This window comes from Coregonus clupeaformis, chromosome 27 (assembly GCF_020615455.1).
Source record: "Coregonus clupeaformis isolate EN_2021a chromosome 27, ASM2061545v1, whole genome shotgun sequence".
Lineage (NCBI taxonomy): Eukaryota > Metazoa > Chordata > Actinopteri > Salmoniformes > Salmonidae > Coregonus > Coregonus clupeaformis.
The window spans coordinates 39,957,433-39,974,389 of record NC_059218.1 but is presented as its reverse complement, the minus strand read 5'-3'; the positions used below and the strand labels follow the sequence as shown (position 1 = coordinate 39,974,389).

Genomic DNA, 16,957 nt, shown 5'->3' with positions numbered 1-16,957 from the left:
TGCAGACCTCTGACCAGGCCACTCAGGAAACGAACTTGAGGCTTCAGCTTCTCAAGATGGTGATTGAGGGACAAGATGGATGGAACAACTGCACTGATTGTAATGACTTTCTCCCCCTGTGTCAAATCAGTTGCTTCTCCGAACGGTTTTAAGATGTCCACCAACTCCTTCAGCAGATTCCACTCTCGTGGTGTGAATGACAGTTCTTTATGCCCGGCCTTCTCAAGAACTGCGCAGAGCTTTTGCTGATCACAATGAAGGACTGCTTTTACCTGCCGCAGTGTGGAATTCCACCTCGTGCTCACTGCAGCAGGGATGCCTCTGTGCTCCCCAAATTCACCATCGAAGATGTCTTTAAACGTTGTGCTTGTGTGGAGCAGGGAGCTAAGTTTTGATAACTTGGAGAGAGAAGGACATGCCGCTTTTGTTTCTTTCAAACCGTCTCCCACAACCAGCTGCAATGTGTGTGCAAAACACTGCAGGCGCTGTTTCTTTGCCATAGCAGCATCGACGGTTTGCTGGTCTTCTTGGGTTAAGTCATGCCATAGCTCAGGATCATCAAGATTATCTCCAGCATCTTCATCTTCCTCCTGTTCGCTGGGGAAGCAGACTGTAAATGCCTTGCGCATGTTAGCAGCATTGTCACTAATTATATAGTCCAATTTAGCTTTGATGTTGTATTCATCACATATTGCCTCAAATTGGTCACAGATTCGCTCTGCTGTGTGAGAGCCTTTGAAGCGGTTGCAGGCCAAGAGATTAGTCTTTAGCTGTACCCTCTCTGCATCTCGCTCCATCCAGTGCACAGTGACACCAAGGAATCCCCTCATCTTTCGATCAGACCAAATGTCCACAGTGACTGAAACATGGTCAGTGTTGCTCAATTGAGTTTTTAACTTTGACCGTCTCTCCTCAGCAAGGCTCTCTGTTTTTGTGGTCAGCGTTCGGCGACATACTGGGGTATACTTGCTGTCCAGCACAGCCAGAAAGTGACGAAAGCTCTTATTTTCCACAATAGACAGAGGGAAATTGCAATCAATAATCAAGTCAGACAGTATCGCATTGGAGATGGCCTTCTGCTGTGGGTGGGTCAGGCTGTAACGCCCTACACGAGTGTCAAGGAATTGTGAGATTGAAGGCTGTTGTGGTTAATCTACGATGATTTTGTTCATCTGGTATTCTTCATACCTGTAACAGAGAAGAATATGAAACAGATGTCAGAAAATCCTTTACAGCCACACATGTTGTATTTGAAACTACTCTTTACTCATATCAATGTTGTTGTGTTAATATTCATTGCCTATTGTACACGAGTTGCAAGTCTTTGTACATTTTGTCGAGTCGAGTCTGAAGTCATCAAATTCATGACTCGAGTCTGACTCGAGTCCAAGTCACATGACTCGAGTCCACACCTCTGCTAGACACTATGGAACACAAAGCTTATACTATCTCATCCTGGAATATTCAAGGTCTGAGGTTGTCTGCCTTTGGCCCAAAGAGCAGGAACCCAGACTTCATCAAAGAAATTGGAAATACAGACATTGTCATCCTACAAGAAACATGGTATGGAAAACGCTGCACACTGCTGCTCATGCTCCCAGGTGATATTTATTTATAACAACGTTTCGACCCAGGAAGACCTAACGGTCGAAACGTTGTTATTAATAAATATCACCTGGGAGCATGAGCTGCAGTGTGCAGTGTTTTCCTTTCTGTTTGTCATGACTTTGCCTACAACTCCAGCACCTGCGGAAAGTACCTGGATGTAAGTATGTTCTTCAGCTTTTGTACATAAAGGAGACAGACCCACTGGTTGCCCTCTAGGTTACAGAGAACTGGTAGTCCCATCCACCAAACTACCAGGTGTGAAACAGGGAAGAGACTCAGGGGGTATGCTAATTTGGTATAGAGCAGACCTAACCCAGTCCTCTGTAGCTCAATTGGTAGAGCATGGCGCTTGTAATGCCAGGGTAGTGGGTTCGATCCCCGGGGCCACCCATACGTAAAAATGTATGCGCACATGATTGTTGGCATATTATATTATTGTGGTCCTCTGTAGCTCAACTGGTAGAGCACGGCGCTTGTAACGCCAAGGTAGTGGGTTCGATCCCCGGGACCACCCTTACACAAAATTGTATGCACGCATGACTGTAAGTCGCTTTGGATAAAAGCATCTGCTAAATGGCATATTATTATTATTAGTCAAAACAGGAACATTTTACATCTGACTAGAAATGTAATGAGGAAATTACCTCAACAGAGAAAAATGTCCTCATGTGTGCTACCTATATCCCCCCAATATAATCAAATCAAATCAAATCAAATCAAATTTTATTGGTCACATGCGCCGAATACAACAGGTGCAGACATTACAGTGAAATGCTTACTTACAGCCCTTAACCAACAGTGCATTTATTTTAAACAAAAAAAGTAAGAATAAAACAACAACAAAAAAGTGTTGAGAAAAAAAGAGCAGAAGTAAAAATAAAGTGACAGTAGGGAGGCTATATATACAATAGAATAAAGTGACAGTAGGGAGGCTATATATACAGGGGGTACCGTTGCATAGTCAATGTGGGGGGCACCGGCTAGTTGAGGTAGTTGAGGTAATATGTACATGTGGGTAGAGTTAAAGTGACTATGCATAAATACTTAACAGAGTAGCAGCAGCGTAAAAAGTATGGGGTGGGGGGGCAGTGCAAATAGTCCGGGTAGCCATGATTAGCTGTTCAGGAGTCTTATGGCTTGGGGGTAGAAGCTGTTGAGAAGTCTTTTGGACCTAGACTTGGCACTCCGGTACCGCTTGCCGTGCGGTAGCAGAGAGAACAGTCTATGACTAGGGTGACTGGAGTCTTTGACAATTTTGAGGGCCTTCCTCTGACACCGCCTGGTATAGAGGTCCTGGATGGCAGGGAGCTTTGCCCCTGTGATGTACTGGGCCGTACGCACTACCCTCTGTAGTGCCTTGCGGTCAGAGGCCAAGCAGTTGCCATACCAGGCGGTGATGCAACCAGTCAGGATGCTCTCGATGGTGCAGCTGTATAATTTTTGAGGATCTGAGGACCCATGCCAAATCTTTTTAGTCTCCTGAGGGGGAATAGGCTTTGTCGTGCCCTCTTCACGACTGTCTTGGTGTGTTTGGACCATGATAGTTCGTTGGTGATGTGGACACCAAGGAACTTGAAGCTCTCAACCTGTTCCACTACAGCCCCGTCGATGAGAATGGGGGCGTGCTCAGTCCTCTTTTTTTTCCTGTAGTCCACAATCATCTCCTTTGTCTTGGTCACGTTGAGGGAGAGGTTGTTGTCCTGGCACCACACGGCCAGATCTCTGACCTCCTCCCTATAGGCTGTCTCATCGTTGTCGGTGATCAGGCCTACCACTGTTGTGTCGTCGGCAAACTTAATGATGGTGTTGGAGTCGTGCCTGGCCATGCAGTCATGGGTGAACAGAGAGTGCAGGAGGGGACTGAGCACGCACCCCTGAGGGGCCCCCGTGTTGAGGATCAGTGTGGCAGATGTGTTGTTACCTACCCTTACCACCTGGGGGCGGCCCGTCAGGAAGTCCAGGATCCAGTTGCAGAGGGAGGTGTTTAGTCCCAGGATCCTTAGCTTAGTGATGAGCTTTGAGGGCACTATGGTGTTGAATGCTGAGCTGTAGTCAATGAATAGCATTCTCACGTAGGTGTTCCTCTTGTCCAGGTGGGAAAGGGCAGTGTGGAGTGCGATAGAGATTGCATCATCTGTGGATCTGTTGGGGCGGTATGCAAATTGGAGTGGGTCTAGGGTTTCTGGGATTATGCTGTTGATGTGAGCCATGACCAGTCTTTCAAAGCACTTCATGGCTACAGACGTCAGTGCCACGGGTCGGTAGTCATTTAGGCAGGTTATCTTAGAGTTCTTGGGCACGGGGACTATGGTGGTCTGCTTGAAACATGTTGGTATTACAGACTCAGTCAGGGACATGTTGAAAATGTCAGTGAAGACACTTGCCAGTTGGTCAGCACATGCTCGGAGTACACGTCCTGGTAATCCGTCTGGCCCTGCGGCCTTGTGAATGTTGACCTGCTTAAAAGTCTTACTCACATCGGCTACGGAGAGCGTGATCACATAGTCGTCCGGAACAGCTGGTGCTCTCATGCATGCTTCAGTGTTGCTTGCCTCGAAGCGAGCATAGAAGTGGTTTAGCTCGTCTGGTAGGCTTGTGTCACTGGGCAGCTCGCGGCTGTGCTTCCCTTTGTATAATCCCCATACTTTAACGATGACAGCTTCTCCATCCTAGAGGGGGAGATCAACAATTTCCAGGCCCAGGGACATGTACTAATCTGTGGCAACTTAAATGCCAGAACTGGATAAGAACCTGACACCCTCAGCACACAGGGGGACAAACACCTACCTGGAGGTGACAGCATTCCCTCCCTCATATGCCCCCCTAGACACAACTACGACGTGGTCCTCTGTAGCTCAGCTGGTAGAGCACGGCGCTTGTAACGCCAAGGTAGTGGGTTCGATCCCCGGGACCACCCATACACAAAAATGTATGCACGCATGACTGTAAGTCGCTTTGGATAAAAGCGTCTGCTAAATGGCATATTATATTATTATATTACGACAACATAACCAACAAAAACGGGTCACAACTCCTGCAGCTTTGTCGGACGCTGGGTATGTACATAGTCAATGGTAGGCTTCAAGGGGACTCCTACGGTAGGTACACATATGCAGTACCAGTCAAAAGTTTGGACACACTTACTCATTCAAGATTTTTCTTTATTTTTACTATTTTCTACATTGTACAATAATAGTGAAGGCATCAAAACTATGAAATAACACATATAATCAAAGAGAAACGACAGTCCATCATTACTTTAAGACATGAAGGTCAGTCAATATGGAACATTTCAAGAACTTTGAATGTTTCTTCAAGTGCAGTCGCAAAAACCGTCAAGCACTATGATGAAACTGGCTCTCATGAGGACCGCCACAGGAATGGAAGACCCAGAGTTACCTCTGCTGCAGAGGATAAGTTCATTAGAGTTACCAGCCTCAGAAATTGCAGCCCAAATAAATGCTTCACAGAGTTCAAGTAACAGACACATCTCAACATCAACTGTTCAGAGGAGACTGTGTGAATCAGGCCTTCATGGGCGAATTGCTGCAAAGAAACCACTACTAAAGGACACCAATAAGAAGAAGAGACTTGCTTGGGCCAAGAAACAAGAGAAATGGACAATAGACAGGTGGAAATTTGTCCTTTGGTCTGGAGTCCAAATTGGAGATTTTTGGTTCCAACCGCCGTGTCTTTGTGAGACGCAGTGTGGGTGAACGGATGATCTCTGCATATGTATTTCCCACCGTAAAGCATGGAGGAGGAGGTGTTATGGTGTGGGGGTGGTTTGCTGGTGACACTGTCAGTGATTTATTTAGAATTCAAGGCTCACTTAACCAGCATGGCTACCACAGTATTCTGCAGCGATACGCCATCCCATCTGGTTTGGGATTAGTGGGACTATAATTTGTTTTTCAACAAGACAATGACCAACACACCTCCAGGCTGTGTAAGGTCTATTTTACCAAAAAGGAGAGTGATGTGTTAACAAGAGAATCACTGACATGATGGCAGCCGGTCTTTTTGTGGCAGGGCTGAAATGCAGTGGAAATGTTTTTTTGGAATTAAGTTCATTTTCATGGCAAATTAATTGCAATTCATCTGATCACTCTTCATATTTTTTTTATTTTTTTTACCTTTATTTAAGCAGGTAAGCCAGTTGAGAACAAGTTCTCATTTACAACTGCGACCTGGCCAAGATAAAGCAAAGCAGTGCGATAAAAAAACAAACACAGAGTTACATATGGAATAAACAAAACATACAGAACATAACACAATAGAACATCTATATACAGTGTGTGCAAATGTAGTAAGTTATGGAGGTAAGTAAATAGGCCATAGTGCAAAATAATTACAATTTAGTATTAACACTGGAGTGATAGATGTGCAGAAGATGATGTGCAAATAGAGATACTGGGGTGCAAATGAGCAAAATAAATAACAATGTAAATAACAATATGGGGATGAGGGAGTTGGGTGGGCTAATTACAGATGGGCTGTGTACAGGTGCAGTGATCGGTAAGCTGCTCTGACAACTGATGCTTAAAGATAGTGAGGGAGATACAGTGGGGGGAAAAAGTATTTAGTCAGCCACCAATTGTGCAAGTTCTCCCACTTAAAAAGATGAGAGAGGCCTGCAATTTTCATCATAGGTACACGTCAACTATGACAGACAAATTGAGATTTTTTTTCTCCAGAAAATCACATTGTAGGATTTTTAATGAATTTATTTGCAAATTATGGTGGAAAATAAGTATTTGGTCACCTACAAACAAGCAAGATTTCTGGCTCACACAGACCTGTAACTTCTTCTTTAAGAGGCTCCTCTGTCCTCCACTCGTTACCTGTATTAATGGCACCTGTTTGAACTTGTTATCAGTATAAAAGACACCTGTCCACAACCTCAAACAGTCACACTCCAAACTCCACTATGGCCAAGACCAAAGAGCTGTCAAAGGACACCAGAAACAACATTGTAGACCTGCACCAGGCTGGGAAGACTGAATCTGCAATAGGTAAGCAGCTTGGTTTGAAGAAATCAACTGTGGGAGCAATTATTAGGAAATGGAAGACATACAAGACCACTGATAATCTCCCTCGATCTGGGGCTCCACGCAAGATCTCACCCCGTGGGGTCAAAATGATCACAAGAACAGTGAGCAAAAATCCCAGAACCACACGGGGGGACCTAGTGAATGACCTGCAGAGAGCTGGGACCAAAGTAACAAAGCCTACCATCAGTAACACACTACGCCGCCAGGGACTCAAATCCTGCAGTGCCAGACGTGTCCCCCTGCTTAAGCCAGTACATGTCCAGGCCCGTCTGAAGTTTGCTAGAGTGCATTTGGATGATCCAGAAGAGGATTGGGAGAATGTCATATGGTCAGATGAAACCAAAATATAACTTTTTGGTAAAAACTCAACTCAGTCGTGTTTGGAGGACAAAGAATGCTGAGTTGCATCCAAAGAACACCATACCTACTGTGAAGCATGGGGGTGGAAACATCATGCTTTGGGGCTGTTTTTCTGCAAAGGGACCAGGACGACTGATCCGTGTAAAGGAAAGAATGAATGGGGCCATGTATCGTGAGATTTTGAGTGAAAACCTCCTTCCATCAGCAAGGGCATTGAAGATGAAACGTGGCTGGGTCTTTCAGCATGACAATGATCCCAAACACACCGCCCGGGCAACGAAGGAGTGGCTTCGTAAGAAGCATTTCAAGGTCCTGGAGTGGCCTAGCCAGTCTCCAGATCTCAACCCCATAGAAAATCTTTGGAGGGAGTTGAAAGTCCGTGTTGCCCAGCGACAGCCCCAAAACATCACTGCTCTAGAGGAGATCTGCATGAAGGAATGGGCCAAAATACCAGCAACAGTGTGTGAAAACCTTGTGAAGACTTACAGAAAACGTTTGACCTGTGTCAGTGCCAACAAAGGGTATATAACAAAGTATTGAGAAACTTTTGTTATTGACCAAATACTTATTTTCCACCATAATTTGCAAATAAATTCATTAAAAATCCTACAATGTGATTTTCTGGAGAAAAAAAATCTAATTTTGTCTGTCTTAGTTGACGTGTACCTATGATGAAAATTACAGGCCTCTCTTATCTTTTTAAGTGGGAAAACTTGCACAATTGGTGGCTGACTAAATACTTTTTTCCCCACTGTATATTGTTAGAAATGTATAGGTACCTCTCACATAATCGCTTCGTGGTGTTTTTAGCCAATTCCCAATCAACACAAATCTCCCCCCAGTCTTTCCTGACTCTCCAAAAGCCACACTCTCGCTGTCTCCAGCCCCTCCCTCCTTTTGTTTCAAGGGTGGACTTCAGTACTTTCAGCACTCATTCCGCCTCTGTGTGTCCTGCCATATTAATGTACACGACGCTTCCTTCTTTTTATTTCTATTCTAAAAGTTTTAACATTTTAGGTTCAAGTTTCTATTTCTCACTTTTAATACGTTTTATTTTAATTTCTCTACCTTAGTATATCTATTCCCAATTATCATTCACAAATTATACGGTTTAAACAACCACAAACCCAATAGTTATTCACAAATTATACAGTTTGGACAGCCACAGACGTCTTTAATTCCTAATTAGTTTTCTATCAAGGTATACAGGTTTATTAATTTTAGTAACCCGCATTCCCTCTTTTATTTCGTCTGCAAACACTATTTTATTACACTGGGATCATTCACACTCTCATGCATACGACACCCTATACTTTAAAGTGCTCCTCCGATCTGGGCCGTACCCCCAAGTACAACTCCCTGCCGAAGCGCAACACTATAGTGTACTTAAAAGTGCTCCTACGATCCTAGCCGTACTAGTTACGGACCTTGCCGATAGCGCAACACTATCTAAAATTTCCCTAACCTAGCCGTACCCTCGAAGTTACGGACCTTGCCGGTGTAATTCTTCGAACCTAGCCGTACCCACGTAGTTACGAACCTTGCCGATAGCAATTACCAAGTCAATTATTCCCTGTATCTTCGAACCTAGCCGTACCCTCGCAGTTACGGACCTTGCCGGTAGAAAAATACTCTATGGTACCATGGTTTAACATCACATTCACCAAAGGTTTGCATGTCACAATATGGTGCTTATCTACTCATAATAGTTTCATAATTTAGTTCACTTACATCAAACAGGTGTTTCACAAAATTAATTTGGATAAAGCCAATGTGCAGAACTTTAGTTATATAACAATAGGTGTCTGCTTACCTGTTTTTAGTAGTCCGGACTCTTTGTAAAACACACCGTCCAATGACAGAGATGTCCAATGGGCCGGACAATACCCAGCGAAGTCCCTTTACCAGATCACGTCGGTGGTCACCAATTGATAAGTTGCGTCAATTCAAATCTGGTATTGGAACAAAAAGAGGTCAATACACGTCTTCTAAAATAGACTAGTATTTTAATTAATGCAAAACACTTCAATGGTAAATATGATGTTCGTATATACGGGTCCACTGAAATGCCACGCAGGGCAGACAGAGAACTGAGACATTTGTTATAGGTTCTTCTTTAAATACTCTGACAGAGATAGGCCAGCAGGGAGCGGGAACTATCAGAGTAGAGTCTGAGCGTGGTTTAGACTTACTCAGCCTATCGTTGGCGCACAGGCTGGTCCCAGCCCCTTGGCGCTTCACTGTTGCCAGGTGTTGGTTGTTTTGCAACTTGTCCAGAGAGTCAGCACTTTTGCAGTACACATGTCCTTGAGCGTTCTAACAAAGAGGCAGTGTGTGTGTCTGTGAGACACAAGTCTTATCTCATCCTACTCCCTAACAGTTCCTCACATTAATCACAGCTTGTTATGTTAAACAGTCTATATCAGTACAGTACAAACCTATTATGTTTAATCATTAATGTATTCTTTCTAAGCTAGGCATCACATCTAGTTATAAGAAAATAGATCCCCACAATATATATACATATCTTTAAATATAAATATATATATTTCCCTTTATTACTTTCCAACCCCACCACCCCTTCCCTAATTGGAGTAAACTAGTGAACAACAATGCTTAGGCCTCTACTTCCAGCTTATACATACTATATACATTTTATGGACACTGTCAATTTTACATTAATTCTATTTTGTTTGTTTTTACTCCTGATCTTCCTCTACCCTCAACCTCTCTGATCATTTTCATGATGTCCATCCGGTTTGCTTCTATATGCCATATCTTTCTAACTGTGCTCTTTCACAAAAGCTCTCAACCTATAACCTATATACTTATTATGGACACAGTATGCTTTACATTAGTTATCTTGTTGTTATTAGTTGTTGTTAGTTGTTATTAGTCCCATCCTTCAACTCCATTCAACACCACCCATCTATCACTTAACACCATCCATATTGGATTTCTATTTGCCAGATGTATTTCAACTGTACTGTGATGTTTTACAAAAGTTCTGAACCGTTCTATTCTCATTGTTTCTACAGATTGTAAATTGAAAATAAACATTTTTGCTAAAAGTATTATTATATTATTGATCGATTGACTATGACTTTTCAGATCATCCAGTAGTGCTATCTGCAGGGTTAGCTCCAGGTACATATTGCAATCCTTTAGCCATTCCTGGACCTGTGTCCAAAAACAAGCTACAAATGGACAGTACCAAGTACTTTGTTGAAGCACCTTTGGCAGCGATTACAGCCTCGAGTCTTCTTGGGTATGACGCTACAAGCTTGGCACAGCTGTATTTGGGGAGTTTCTCCCATTCCTCTCTGCATATCCTCTCAAGCTCTGTCAGGTTGGATGGGGAGCATCGCTGCACAGGTATTTTCAGGTTTATCCAGAGATGTTCGATCAGGTTCAAGTCCGGGCTCTGGCTGGCCCACTCAAGGACATTCAGAGACTTGTCCCGAAGAAACTCCTGCGTTGTCTTGGCTGCGTGCTTAGGGTCATTGTCCTGTTGAAAGGTGAACCTTTTCCCCAGTCTGAGGTCCTGAGCACTCTGGAGCAGGTTTTCATCAATGATCTCTCTGTACTTTGCTCCGTTCATCTTTCCCTCGATCCTGACTAGTCTCCCAGTCCCTGCCGCAGAAAAACATCCCCACAGCATGATGCTGCCACCACCATGCTTCACAGTAGGGATGGTGCCAAGTTTCCTCCAGATGTGATGCTTGGCATTCAGGCCAAAGACTTCAATATTGGTTTCATCAGACCAGAGAATCTTGTTTCTCATGGTCTGAGAATTTTTAGGTGCCTTTTGGCAAACTCCAAATGGGCTGTCATGTGCCTTTTACTGAGGAGTGGCTTCTGTCTGGCCACTCTACCATAAAGGCCTGATTGATGGAGTGCTGCAGAGATGGTTGTCCTTCTGGAAGATTCTCCAATGTCTCCAAAAGGAATTCTGGAGCTCCTTCAGAGTGACCATCAGGTTCTTCTCCCCCGATTGCTCAGTTTGGCAGGGTGGCCAGCTCTAGGAAGAGTCTTGGTGGTTCCAAACTTCTTCCATTTAAGAATGATGGAGGCCACTGTGTTCTTGGGGACCTAAAATGCTGCACAAATGTTTTGGTGCCCTTCCCCAGATCTGTGCCTCGACACAATCCTTTCTCTGAGCTCTGCGGACAATTCCTTCAACCTCATGGCTTGGTTTTTGCTTTGACATGCAATGTCAACTGTGGGAACTTATATACAGTGAGGGAAAAAAGTATTTGATCCCCTGCTGATTTTGTATGTTTTCCCACTGACAAAGGAATGATCAGTCTATAATTTTAATGGTACGTTTATTTGAACAGTGAGAGACAAAATAACAACAAAAAAATCCAGAAAAACGCATGTCAAAAATGTTATAAATTGATTTGCATTTTAATGAGGGAAATAAGTATTTGACCCCCTCTCAATCAAAAAGATTTCTGGCTCCCAGGTGTCCTTTATACAGGTAACGAGCTGAGATTAGGAGCACACTCTTAAAGGGAGTGCTCCTAATCTCAGTTTGTTACCTGTATAAAAGACACCTTTCCACAGAAGCAATCAATCAATCAGATTCCAAACTCTCCACCATGGCCAAGACCAAAGAGCTCTCCGAGGATGTCGGGGACAAGATTGTAGACCTACACAAGGCTGGAATGGGCTACAAGACCATCGCCAAGCAGCTTGGTGAGAAGGTGACAACAGTTGGTGCGATTATTCGCAAATGGAAGAAACACAAAAGAACTGTCGATCTCCCTCGGCCTGGGGCTCCATGCAAGATCTCACCTCGTGGAGTTGCAATGATCATGGAACGGTGTGGAATCAGCCCAGAACTACGCGGGGGGGATCTTTTCAATGATCTCAAGGAAGCTGGGACCATACTCACCAAGAAAACATAGGTAACACACTGCGCCGTGAAGGAATGAAATCCTGCAGCGCCCACAAGGTCCCCCTGCTCAATTAAGCACATATACAGGCCCGTCTGAAGTTTGCCAATGAACATCTGAATGATTCATAGGAGAACTGGGTGAAAGTGTTGTGGTCAGATGAGACCAAAATCGAGCTCTTTGGCATCAACTCAACTCGCCGTGTTTGGAGGAGGAGGAATGCTGCCTATGACCCCAAGAACACCATCCCCACCATCAAACATGGAGGTGGAAACATTATGCTTTGGGGGTGTTTTTCTGCTAAGGGGACAGGACAACTTCACCGCATCAAAGGGACGATGGACGGGGCCATGTACCGTCAAATCCTGGGTGAGAACCTCCTTCCCTCAGCCAGGGCATTGAAAATGGGTCGTGGATGGGTATTCCAGCATGACAATGATCCAAAACACACGGCAAAGGCAACAAAGGAGTGGCTCAAGAAGAAGCACATTAAGGTCCTGGAGTGGCCTAGCCAGTCTTCAGACCTTAATCCCATAGAAAATCTGTGGAGGGAGCTGAAGGTTCGAGTTGCCAAACGTCAGACTTGAAACCTTAATGACTTGGAGAAGATCTGCAAAGAGGAGTGGGACAAAATCCCTCCTGAGATGTGTGCAAACCTGGTGGCCAACTACAAGAAACGTCTGACCTCTGTGATTGCCAACAAGGGTTTTGCCACCAAGTACTAAGTCATGTTTTGCAGAGGGGTCAAATACTTATTTCCCTCATTAAAATGCAAATCAATTTATAAAATTTTTGACATGCGTTATTCTGGATTTTGTTGTTGTTATTCTGTCTCTCACTGTTCAAATAAACCTACCATTAAAATGATAGACTGATCATGTCTTTGTCAGTGGGCAAACGTACAAATTCAGCAGGGGATCAAATACTTTTTCCCCTCACTGTAGACAGGTGTGTGCCTTTCCAAATCATGTCCAATCAATTGAATTTACCACAGGTGGACTCCAATCAAGTTGTAGAAACATGTAAATAAGGTATTTCTGTGTTTTTGCCCAAAAAAAATGAAAACCTGTTTTCGCTTTGTCATTGTGGGGTATTGTGTCTAGATGGACAAGGACATTTTTTTATTTAATCCATTTTAGAATAATGCTGTAATGTAACAACATGTGTAAAAAGTAAAGAGATCGGAATACTTTCCAAATGCACTGTATATACTTCCATACATTTTTCCGACTGGTACCGGGGGACCTTCAGACAAGTCTTGTGAGGCCTGTGGGTGTCCTAGAAACATGTACGTGTTGGAGAGAGTCTCACCTTTACACAGAGGGGTCATATTAATGTGCCTGCTACAGACAGAAGTTGGCATATCGGCTGAACCGACTTCAGACGAGTCCCAAGACGCTTGTGGGAGTCATCTTTCCATAGAATGGTCCTAATAGTTTCTAGGCCAAACCGTTCAGACGCTACAGATGATTAGACCGCTCTAGCTCTGTCACCTTTCACCACAGATGCGGAAGTGAAATACATCTCTAGCTTAAACTGACAGATTTATATGGGGATTTTAATGCAAATTAGATTTCCGTGCGGGTGTGGATATCAACCTTAGGGGGTTTTAATGGACACGTAGCAAATTTCTGTTACTTTTGCAGATGTAAACTGCCTGATCATTAACCTGGATTATGTCAACTGCACCTGGAGTGCACAGGGGAGTCCAGAGGTCAACTTCACCTTCTTCCACAACAGGTTGGTGCAATGGCAGTACCCTGTCTTACTTTCAACATATGTGTTGGGCAATAGGTGTTGAGCTCTTTGGCACAAAATGCTTGCCGTGCATCACTGTGATGGGTGCTACACATTGGTTGTGGTTGAGTGAGTTTCCTCCATGAAAGGGATTTCGAGACCTAGAGAGATGTGACTGTCTAATCTTAATGTCCATTCTTTTGTAATGCTTCCCATTCATGATCTTCATGTGGTATGTGTTTAGGTTCATCACAGGGAATATGGAGGAGTGCACAACATATCTCCAGGAGAAGAGTAATGCTGTGGGATGTAGACTGTCGTTTGACATGTCTGACAGGTTTAGAACACTGACAACCAAGCTGGTCCATCAGAACAAAAGTTATGTGAAGAACCTTAACCTCAAACGCATGGGTAGGTTTTTTTTCTCAATCAAATCATAACATTACATACAGAACAGCATTAAACATACAGTGGGGGAAAAAAGTATTTAGTCAGCCACCAATTGTGCAAGTTCTCCCACTTAAAAAGATGAGAGAGGCCTGTAATTTTCATCATAGGTACACGTCAACTATGACAGACAAATTGAGAAGAAAAAAATCCAGAAAATCACATTGTAGGATTTTTTATGAATTTATTTGCAAATTATGGTGGAAAATAAGTATTTGGTCACATACAAACAAGCAAGATTTCTGGCTCTCACAGACCTGTAACTTCTTCTTTAAGAGGCTCCTCTGTCCTCCACTCGTTACCTGTATTAATGGCACCTGTTTGAACTTATTATCAGTATAAAAGACACCTGTCCACAACCTCAAACAGTCACACTCCAAACTCCACTATGGCCAAGACCAAAGAGCTGTCAAAGGACACCAGAAACAACATTGTAGACCTGCACCAGGCTGGGAAGACTGAATCTGCAATAGGTAAGCAGCTTGGTTTGAAGAAATCAACTGTGGGAGCAATTATTAGGAAATGGAAGACATACAAGACCACTGATAATCTCCCTTGATCTGGGGCTCCACACAAGATCTCACCCCGTGGGGTCAAAATGATCACAAGAACGGTGAGCAAAAATCCCAGAACCACACGGGGGGACCTAGTGAATGACCTGCAGAGAGCTGGGACCAAAGTAACAAAGCCTACCATCAGTAACACACTACACCGCCAGGGACTCAAATCCTGCAGTGCAAGACGTGTCCCCCTGCTTAAGCCAGTACATGTCCAGGCCCGTCTGAAGTTTGCTAGAGTGCATTTGGATGATCCAGAAGAGGATTGGGAGAATGTCATATGGTCAGATGAAACCAAAATATAACTTTTTTGGTAAAAACTCAACTCGTCGTGTTTGGAGGACAAAGAATGCTGAGTTGCATCCAAAGAACACCATACCTACTGTGAAGCATGGGGGTGGAAACATCATGCTTTGGGGCTGTTTTTTCTGCAAAGGGACCAGGACGACTGATCCGTGTAAAGGAAAGAATGAATGGGGCCATGTATCGTGAGATTTTGAGTGAAAACCTCCTTCCATCAGCAAGGGCATTGAAGATGAAACGTGGCTGGGTCTTTCAGCATGACAATGATCCCAAACACACCGCCCGGGCAACAAAGGAGAGGCTTCGTAAGAAGCATTTCAAGGTCCTGGAGTGGCCTAGCCAGTCTCCAGATCTCAACCCCATAGAAAATCTTTGGAGGGAGTTGAAAGTCCATGTTGCCTAGCGACAGCCCCAAAACATCACTGCTCTAGAGGAGAACTGCATGGAGGAATGGGCCAAAATACCAGCAACAGTGTGTGAAAACCTTGTGAAGACTTACAGAAAACGTTTGACCTGTGTCATTGCAAACAAAGGGTATATAACAAAGTATTGAGAAACTTTTATTGACCAAATACTTATTTTCCACCATAATTTGCAAATAAATTAATTAAAAATCCTACAATGTGATTTTCTGGATTTTTTTTTCTCATTTTGTCTGCCATAGTTGACGTGTACCTATGATGAAAATTACAGGCCTCTCTCATCTTTTTAAGTGGGAGAACTTGCACAATTGGTGGCTGACTAAATACTTTTTTCCCCCACTGTAAATAGCAATAGTCATCTTAAATTAGGCTTTTCAGCATATGTGTTTGTCCTATATTCAATCTTCATTTGATGTGTCGTTAACGTTTGACCCTCCTTGATGCTTTTTCTAGTGAAGCTTTACCCTCCTACCAACCTGTCAGTTGAGATGAACAAAGACCCAGAGCTGAATCTGTACTGGAACAACAGCAAGAACAACCAATGCATTGAGAGTGAAGTGCGCTACAGAATAAACAACAACAAGTGGCAGGTGGGGAGGGATCAGGACTCAGACGTTGGACTACTGTTTGGACTCTGTAGCCTAATGGTCATTTTTCAACAAAATACTGGACAAATCTTTGAAAGAACTCTCTCTCTCTCCTCCACTCTCTCTTTGTTCTTTTCTTCAGAGTTCTACTCTGAGATGGGAACAGAAATATATTGTAAATGACCCCTTAAAGAACAGTCGGTATGAGTTTCAAGTGCGAGCACGAGTTAACAGCGATTGTGGCGAGTCCGAGTTCTGGAGTGATTGGAGTCAGCCCATTCTATGGGATTCCATGAAGGGAAATAACATCACAGGTAAATAGATCCAAAATCTCTGCTTTGGCTTTATGGTTATAAGGTTGTGCTTAGGCTTCTATCAGTACTTTGTCATGGCTCCATTCTTCCTCTGAAAATAAGTTAAACTCTGATTCTGAACTGACCCTATCACTTTGTAGAGAACGACTGAGATGCATCCTCATTCCCATTGTGCCTAATCCAGGCAAGAACCTGGAGGACCTTCTTGACAAGGACAATTTAGAGGTACTATTTATCACTGGTTGCTCTTTACCATTCAATACACTTCATTATAATCTTTGTATCTTATATGTGTTACTGTTATCTACAGTGTATATCAAATATCTTAAGACATTTGCTTCCAGCCTAACTTCCCTGAGCTTGTCTGTCCTGTTCGTGAGTACACTTTGGTTCCCCAAGCTGGCAGCATCAGTGAGTCTGAGAGCAAACTCTCCATCCCAACAGACCAGTCAGATATCCTGTCCACGTGCTCTTCCTCAACTTCCACTCTTCCTGCCACAAGTGAAAATGAACGAGCTGGTATTGAATGATTGTTACAAAGGTCTAATAATGCTTTATAATGTTTTTACAATACAAAACATCCACATACAAAGACAACTACACCAACATCCACAATATCACCCCTGCCCAGACCCACCTGCTCACACCCCCATCTCCAGCACCTGCA

General features: G+C 43.6%; 1 protein-coding gene across 1 annotated transcript in view; it reads left to right on the top strand.

Moving 5' to 3' along the window:
- LOC121542104 (cytokine receptor common subunit gamma-like) overlaps positions 1-16,957 on the top strand; it is a 20,466-nt gene extending 3,509 nt beyond the window's left edge. Inside the window, exons 2-6 of the mRNA XM_041851563.1 lie at positions 13,570-13,663; positions 13,905-14,071; positions 15,843-15,979; positions 16,119-16,290; positions 16,431-16,957. Coding sequence (XP_041707497.1) covers positions 13,921-14,071; positions 15,843-15,979; positions 16,119-16,290; positions 16,431-16,441 — 471 coding nt within the window. The 5' untranslated portion in view covers positions 13,570-13,663; positions 13,905-13,920 and the 3' untranslated portion in view covers positions 16,442-16,957. The remainder of the gene's footprint in view (positions 1-13,569; positions 13,664-13,904; positions 14,072-15,842; positions 15,980-16,118; positions 16,291-16,430) is intronic.